The 7,214-nt window shown below is 47.8% G+C and overlaps 1 protein-coding gene across 4 annotated transcripts in view; it reads right to left on the bottom strand.

Moving 5' to 3' along the window:
* The window catches only part of Znf205 (zinc finger protein 205), a 9,583-nt gene extending 6,554 nt beyond the window's left edge, over nt 1-3,029 (bottom strand). Inside the window, exons 1-4 of one of the 4 annotated variants that reach the window (XM_038327889.1) lie at nt 2,914-3,029; nt 2,620-2,736; nt 2,241-2,377; nt 1-91 (exon numbers count right to left, since the gene is read on the bottom strand). The exon at nt 1-91 is cut by the window's left edge and continues 123 nt beyond it. In XM_038327889.1, coding sequence (XP_038183817.1) covers nt 1-91; nt 2,241-2,297 — 148 coding nt within the window. In that variant the 5' untranslated portion in view covers nt 2,298-2,377; nt 2,620-2,736; nt 2,914-3,029. Of the gene's footprint in view, nt 92-2,240; nt 2,378-2,619 lie in introns of all 4 variants that reach the window. The other 3 variants (XM_038327887.1, XM_038327890.1, XM_038327888.1) reach the window with 3 other exon arrangements.
* Nucleotides 3,030-7,214: the final 4,185 nt, after the last annotated feature.

The raw sequence follows: 7,214 nt of genomic DNA, 5'->3' as shown, positions 1-7,214 counted from the left end.
TAACGTGTGTTGACTCCTGAGAGGTTCCCAAGGGTACTGTCTCCTCCTCCCCAGAGAGCATGTCTCCACAGCACTGCCCGTGACCTGGAACCTAGGAATCACACTCTCTATCAGCGCCGGGCTGGATCTCCGGCAGAGACAGCCAGCAAGTGGAATGCACACTCGAACATAAGGCACACTTCAAAGCAATGATGAAGTTAGCAAGCATGAGATTAAATCATTGGAAGTTTAGGGTGGGCCCTACATCCAGTGATGTAGATATTGGTAAGAACAGAAGGCACAGTTAGGTCTGGTGGTGCCAACATGGGAAGCTGAAGCAGGAGGGTAGCAAGTTCAAGACCTCCCATGGCTTCTAGGAGTGTTCAAGGCCACACGAAAAACTTAGCAAACCTGTTTCAAAAATAAAAGTCAGAGGATCTGAAATGTAGCTCAGTAGGAGACTGCTCATAGTATATATGAGAATCAGGGTTCAGTCCTTAGTAACACACTCACACACTTGCACACGAACATGCACAGGGCTGCAGAACGCAGCTCAGTAACAGAGTGCTTGCTTAGGGTCCTAGGTCTGATCCCCAGCACTGTCTAAATACAACAAATAAACAAATGAATAAAGGCACAGAGGCTGGGAAAATGGCTCAGCAGTCACGAGCACTGACTACTCTTGCAGACGAGCCGAGCTAAGTTTCCAGCATTCATGTTGGACAGCTCAGAACCACCTGTAACTCCAGATCCAGGGAATCCGATGCTCTCTCTGGACCGCAGGCACCTGTACTCACATCCAAACACACACACACACACACACACACACACACACACACACACACACACGCCACATGAATATACATATAAATAAAAAAGTAAAAAAAAAAAGAGAGAGAAGGAAGAAGGAGAAGGCACAGAGAACAGAGATGGAGCCACATCTCTATGTATATCTACACACACACACACAGCCCTGAGACTAGCAGAGCCAGGTTCCCTTCCTGAAAGCCTTCCAATGGCGCAGGGCATTCTAGGACTGTGAGAGAATAAATCTAGGTGGGCTTAAGTCTCTTGGTTGGTGGGAACTTACCAGGCAGCCACAGGAAGCCAACACACCCAGGCTGAGTGATAAAAGAAGGCCCAAATCACAGGGCTCCAAAGCTTCCACCTGAGTTGGGGATACCTAGTGAGTTCCCACCTAAAACAGGGTGTAACCTGCTGGCCTTCTGCTGGAAGCTTGCGCCATTCTTCTCCCTCCCGTCTGGGACCTTCAGAGTACCTGGGGCCAGATCCTGTCATACCCATGACTGACTGTGGCCTAGACTCAGTTTCTCTAATGCCTGCCCGAGACAGGAGCTGGTGTCTGAGAGACAGCGGCCTGCTCCAGAAGGTTCTGGACAGAGAGCAGTGAAGTACATTGCTGTCACTCCCCCAGGGCGTAGCTGACGGGATCTGACATCAAAAGAGAACACAGATACTCAAGGCTCTTCGGGTGTCAGATCCCCACCTAAAAAGCTGCTGTGGCAGGAACACTGAACACTGGGAACAATTCTTTGGGCTTCTACGTCATGAAAATGGCAGCCCTTGGACTAGTGTATATTTAAATTCACAGCCACAGTGAAACTCGGTGGGACGATCTAAATTCCTGACTGGGTCCAGGAGTTCTGGGTGTTCTCGGTTCATGTATCCCAGTAAACATCAGACACAAGCTGACAAACTGTTTACAGACGACTCTCACACTCATGATCTCTTTCAGGTAGGAACAGCAAGCGTATGGCTCAACTTTACACATAGCAAGAGTAGGTCCCACAGGTCAGGGCACTGGCCCGGGGTCACACAGCAGGTCTGACGCTAACTCAGAGTCCCTTAGCTCCAAGCCCAGAGAGCCTCAACCCCCAGAGATAGCAACACACACACCCCCCACACGGGCAGGCAGCAGTTACAGGCAGAACTAGAACTCAGTCTCAGAGAGGTAAGCCATTCGGGGGCATAGCCCAGGAGGAAGTGAGTGGGGAGGAGAAGACTTTCCTGTGTTCTGTGAGCGCCATGCCTCTTACTAGACAGCAAAAACACACCATAAAGGCCCAGTGGAAGCTATTTCCCATGATGTCGCTCCTCCCCCATACCCCTGCCCAGCGCCCTCATCTGGAAGGCCTACCCCTACAGTGACTCTCACTTTTCCTTTAGCTCAGATAGCAGTTTTGAAAATCCCCCTCTGCTCCATTCCAAGGCACCCCACCCTCCCCAGGATCCCACCATACCGCATGGGTTCTCTCCTCGCTCTCCGTAGCCAGGATGCTTTTACTGTCTGCAGGCATCTTCTGTATCAGAACGAGGAAGAACAGCAAATGGTTCTTTCCCCTGCTCGTCAAACCCCCTCCAGGTTTTAGCCAGGATACTGCAAAAGAGGAAAGAAATCGGTATCTGGGGACACTTCCGAAGTGCCTAGCATTCCTTATGTCTGACCAGCGTGCAAATGAGGTCTGCCAGACCTATGGAGTCCCGTGCTGAATGTATTGTCCCCTTTGTCACTGAAGCAATAGCCTCAAATCTCAGTGAAACCAGCTCAGAGAAAGTGAGAGCTAAATCGGAGTCAGGGTTTCTTGCCGTAATGCGCAGAAAGTTCTGGGGAGAGCTTACAAAAGAGTTGCCAGAGCGGTGATGGCTGCCGTGTGCCCCAGCTGGACACGGCTCCGCCTGGAATCCCCGAATCGGCTGCCCACTCCCAGCAGATCTTTCAAAGTCGCGGCTTCCTCCCTGGGTATGTGCATCCTAGTCACGATCCGAGTGGGTCCTGTCCTCACCTACCCCATCCTGGGTTCAGCCTCATTCTCCATGACCAGTCTGAAGCCGTCCACCTTTGACCCTGTCCCCTTCGGCAAGCTGACTGCACAAATCGATTTTCAGGTGCCCTCCCAACCACCCCTTTCTCACCAAGGTAGAGGCACCCGAGGTACCTGGGGTGCCGTGGAGCCCCTCTCCCGGGGGTGGAGCGGGTCTTTGCAGCCAGAATTGAACGGGCCGGGAAGCCCGGTGGAGGCTGGGATTAGGGACAACAGGAAGTCCCTTCCAGATCCCATTCCCCACTTAACTGCAGCTTTACAGGGTTCCCAGCTTCGAGGGTTCCGGTTCAGGGGGTCTCCAGCCTGGGCTGCACCTGTCTCGACTTGGGAGATAGGGTCAGAACCATAGTGCTGGTTCACAATGATTACTCTACCCAGCAGTGTCGATGAACACTGAGACAGAAAAGCTGAAGACACGCAGGGCTATGGCGCAAGCCTTTAATCCCAGCATTGGAGAGACAGGCAGATCTCGGAGTTCGAGGCCAGCCTGGTCTACAGCGTGAGTTCCAGGACAGCTAGGACTACACAGAGAAACCCTGTCTCAAAACAAACGAACGAAACAAACAAAACAATCCAGAAGGTGTATTTTTAGACAGACTTGAGTGTTTGATGATTCAAAGATTGTAGTCATCCTTAAAGGAGTGCCATTGTTCTGAGTGGAAGGAGCAGAGCCGTTCTCTCCTTCACCCCACACAACCAAAGAGCATGTACTGTCTGTGGGACTCCTGGATTCATCTAAGGCTCCTAGGTTAGGAGTTCCTCTGGGTGCTCCCAGACTGAGGCAGAGTTCTGGATCCCTGAATGCAGTTAGGAAACAAAATTTGTTCCTCTGTAGCCCCACCAATGCCCTATGTATCTGCAAGATAAGATAGAAATTGGATTTGTCAAAACCCACTCAGGTTCTGTAATAGAGGGGTACAGCAACTGTCCCAGAGTGGATTTGAGAAGCACAGGGGGATGTGTGGGGGACGAGTATGATCAAACTACATTGTATGAAATCCTCCGCTAACAAAGATGTTATATATGTTTTGTTTGTTTGTTGAGGCAGGCTCTCACTATGTAACTCTGACTGGCTGTTGTCCTTGAACTGGAAACTTTTTTTTTAAGACAGAGCTGGGGAAGTAATAGCTCTAGGGTTAAGAGCATTAGCCACTCTTCCAGAGGAGCCAGGTTCAATCCCCAGCACCTACATAGGGGTATTCCTAAGAGATCTGACACCCTTTTCTGGACTCCAAGTGTCCTACACATGTAATATAAACATATATGCAGGCAATACACAAACAATAAAATAATAACAATAGATTAAAAAAAGGCTACCCAGTTGTCTAAAAAAGAGTTGTCATCTGAGATCCTGAAACCACCTGGTAGACTGTTCCCTCAGACCTTAGGAACTAAGTAAGGCTCCAGAGAGGAAAGACAGTGACTGTGCTTCCCATTTCATTGTTTAAATGTCCTGGACAGAGCGTGGGTGCGTCAGCAAAGGGACGGTGCCCTAGTCTGGAGGAAGCATCCATGGAGTTCACAGGAATTCATCCCGTGCCTGCTGGCTTCAGCTCATCCAAGTCTTCTGAGACTAACTCCTTCACCCCAAAAGGTAATCACCAGTAGCTGAACATAGTGGCTTGCTCCAATAATCCCAAGAATCGGGAGACCGAGGTAGGAGGACCAAGAATTTGAGGACAGCCTAGGTGGGCTGCGAAGTTCCATATAAATTAGGGCTACATAGCAAGACCTTGTCTTAAAAATGAAGGACAGAAAGGTCAACACTGGTCCCTGCACAAACTCCCAGAGTGCTCTGTGGCTTCACTGGGCTTGATTGTTAGACTGGGTGTCATCAGGCTGTGTTCTGTTTACTCAAGAGACTGAGTCCAGAAGGTGTCAAGTTCAAGGTGTGGAATAGATTAATAGAGAGCACGGGTCAAGCTCAGGCAAGGCCCTAGTTTTATGCTCCAGTTATTCACAAAATGAATAACATAGGAAGTTAACTGCAGCATTAAAAATGACCAGAGTTCTCTGAGGGTGTGGGAGTGTGTGCCCGCGTGCACACTACTAAAGACGGAACTCAGTCTTACCTATGGTAGGCAAACACTTTACAAATGAGGCATACACTTAGCTTTATATCTGAATTTATTTAGTTTTTTTATATCTTTTGAGAAAGGGTTTCTCTGTGTAGCCTTGGCTGTCCTGGAACTCCCCTGCCTGCCTCTGCCACCCAAGTGCTGGGATTAAAGGCGTGTGCCACCACAGCCTGCCTACTTTTGAATTTTTTTTTAAGATTTATTTATTTAGTATGTATACAACATTCCTTCCATGTATGCTTGCAGGCCAGAAGAGGGCACCAGATCTCATTATAGATGGCTCTGAGCCACCATGTGGTTGCTGGGAATTAAACTCAGGACCTCTGGAAGAGCAGTCAGAGCTCTTAACCTCTGAGCCATCTCTCCAGCCCTACATTTGAATTTTTTTAAACCAGAACACCCAGGTTGGCGAGATGCCTCACAGTATCTGCTATGAAGGTATGATGATTCGGGTTTGGTTTCTAGAAACCATATAAAAGTGGAGAGGGGACAAACTCCACAAAGTTGTCCTCTGCGCTGCACCATCCACCTGCACTCACACACACACACTATACATACATACATACATACACACATACTACACACACATACACACACCACATGCACACATGCACATATGCACATACTACACACACACTATACACATACACATATACATATACATACACATATACACACCACATACACATACATATACATATACACTACACACACATGCACACATACACATACTACACACAGAGACACACTACACACATACATACACATGCACACACTACACACACATACACACACTACACGCACACATACACACCACACATACATACACACACTACACACATACTACACACACATGCACATACTACACACATACACGTACTACACATACATACACATACTCACACGCTACATGCACACACACATAATACATACTACACACATGCACACATATACTACACACATACACACACGATACATGCACACATACACATACTACACACATACACACTATACACATACATACACATACTACACCACACACACATACATACACATATACACACATACTACACACATATACACACACTACACACACATGCACACATATACATACACACATACAATTTTAAAAATCAGAACATTTGGCAACACTGGACCTGTATTCCCTCCATTCATGACCAGTTTTGCTTAAGTGGCCACATCTGGTTGGCCCCTATAACATGGAGCCGGTATTCTACTCTGAGACTTAGAGATGTCGGTGGAGATGGAGAGGCAGCTCATTGGTTAGGAGCACTTGTTCTTCCTGAGGACCCAGGTTGGATTCCCAGCACCCACCAGTGCCTCACAAGCTCTGTAACTCCAGTTCCAGAGGATCTGATGCCCCTGTCCGACTCCCTTGGGCAGCAGGCACACACAAGTTTCACATACATACATGCAGGCAAAACACACACACACATACACACAAATAAATAAATGAGAGAGAGAGAGAGAGAAAGAGAGAGAGAGAGAGAGAACATGGGAGTGAGAGTGGGATAATTATGTAAAAGACATGCTTTAGGAATTCCAGAATTTGGCTTGATTCTACAGTCAGTATGAAGATGAGATTTACTCTGAGTTTGTCTCTGGATTGTTTACCCAGGCATTTGAATCCTCCAGTGGAGAGAAATGTACTTAATACCAGTATATCAGTAATACCAGCTCAAATCAGACCAACTGTAAACTCACACCTACGCCAAGGGGACCCTAGCACAGAGGACACCCTGTACTCAGCCCACGAGGAGCAGAGAGTATGCAGGGCAAGGGGACTCACACCTAGAGAAGAGCAAGGTACCCATGCAGTCCCTGGAGTGACCAAGTCCAAAACAGTACTGTGTCCTAACTTCTGGATCAAAGTTCTCCACAGTCAAAGAGAACACTGAGGAACAAGGTGTGCAGAAATGTGGATCCCACCCAGGAGTAGAAAATTATTAGCCTTGTTTGAAGAACAAGAGGAATACTCTGATTATCTTTAGGAACACAGCAGGTCTGGGAGAGAAGGTTACCACAGTTGCTGTGTAGGATGGCCACCTCTGAAAGCTCAGAAAGGCTCCAAAGAAAATGAAGGAATAAGATAGTCAGATATAAAAAAACATGTGTGATGTTAAACACCTGTTTTCAGCACACTGAAAGTAGAGGCAGGAGAATCAAGAGTTCAAGGCTATCCTCTGCTACTTAGAAAGTTCAAGGCTAGCCTTGGCTACGTGTGACCCTGTCTCAAACATAACAACAACAAAACAAGATGTAGCTGCGTGGTGGTGGTGCACACCTTTAATCC

Source organism: Arvicola amphibius, chromosome 4 (genome assembly GCF_903992535.2).
Source record: "Arvicola amphibius chromosome 4, mArvAmp1.2, whole genome shotgun sequence".
Classification (NCBI taxonomy): Eukaryota; Metazoa; Chordata; class Mammalia; order Rodentia; family Cricetidae; genus Arvicola; species Arvicola amphibius.
The sequence above is the reverse complement of the archived record's forward strand: the minus strand, read 5'-3'. Positions and strand labels throughout refer to the sequence as shown.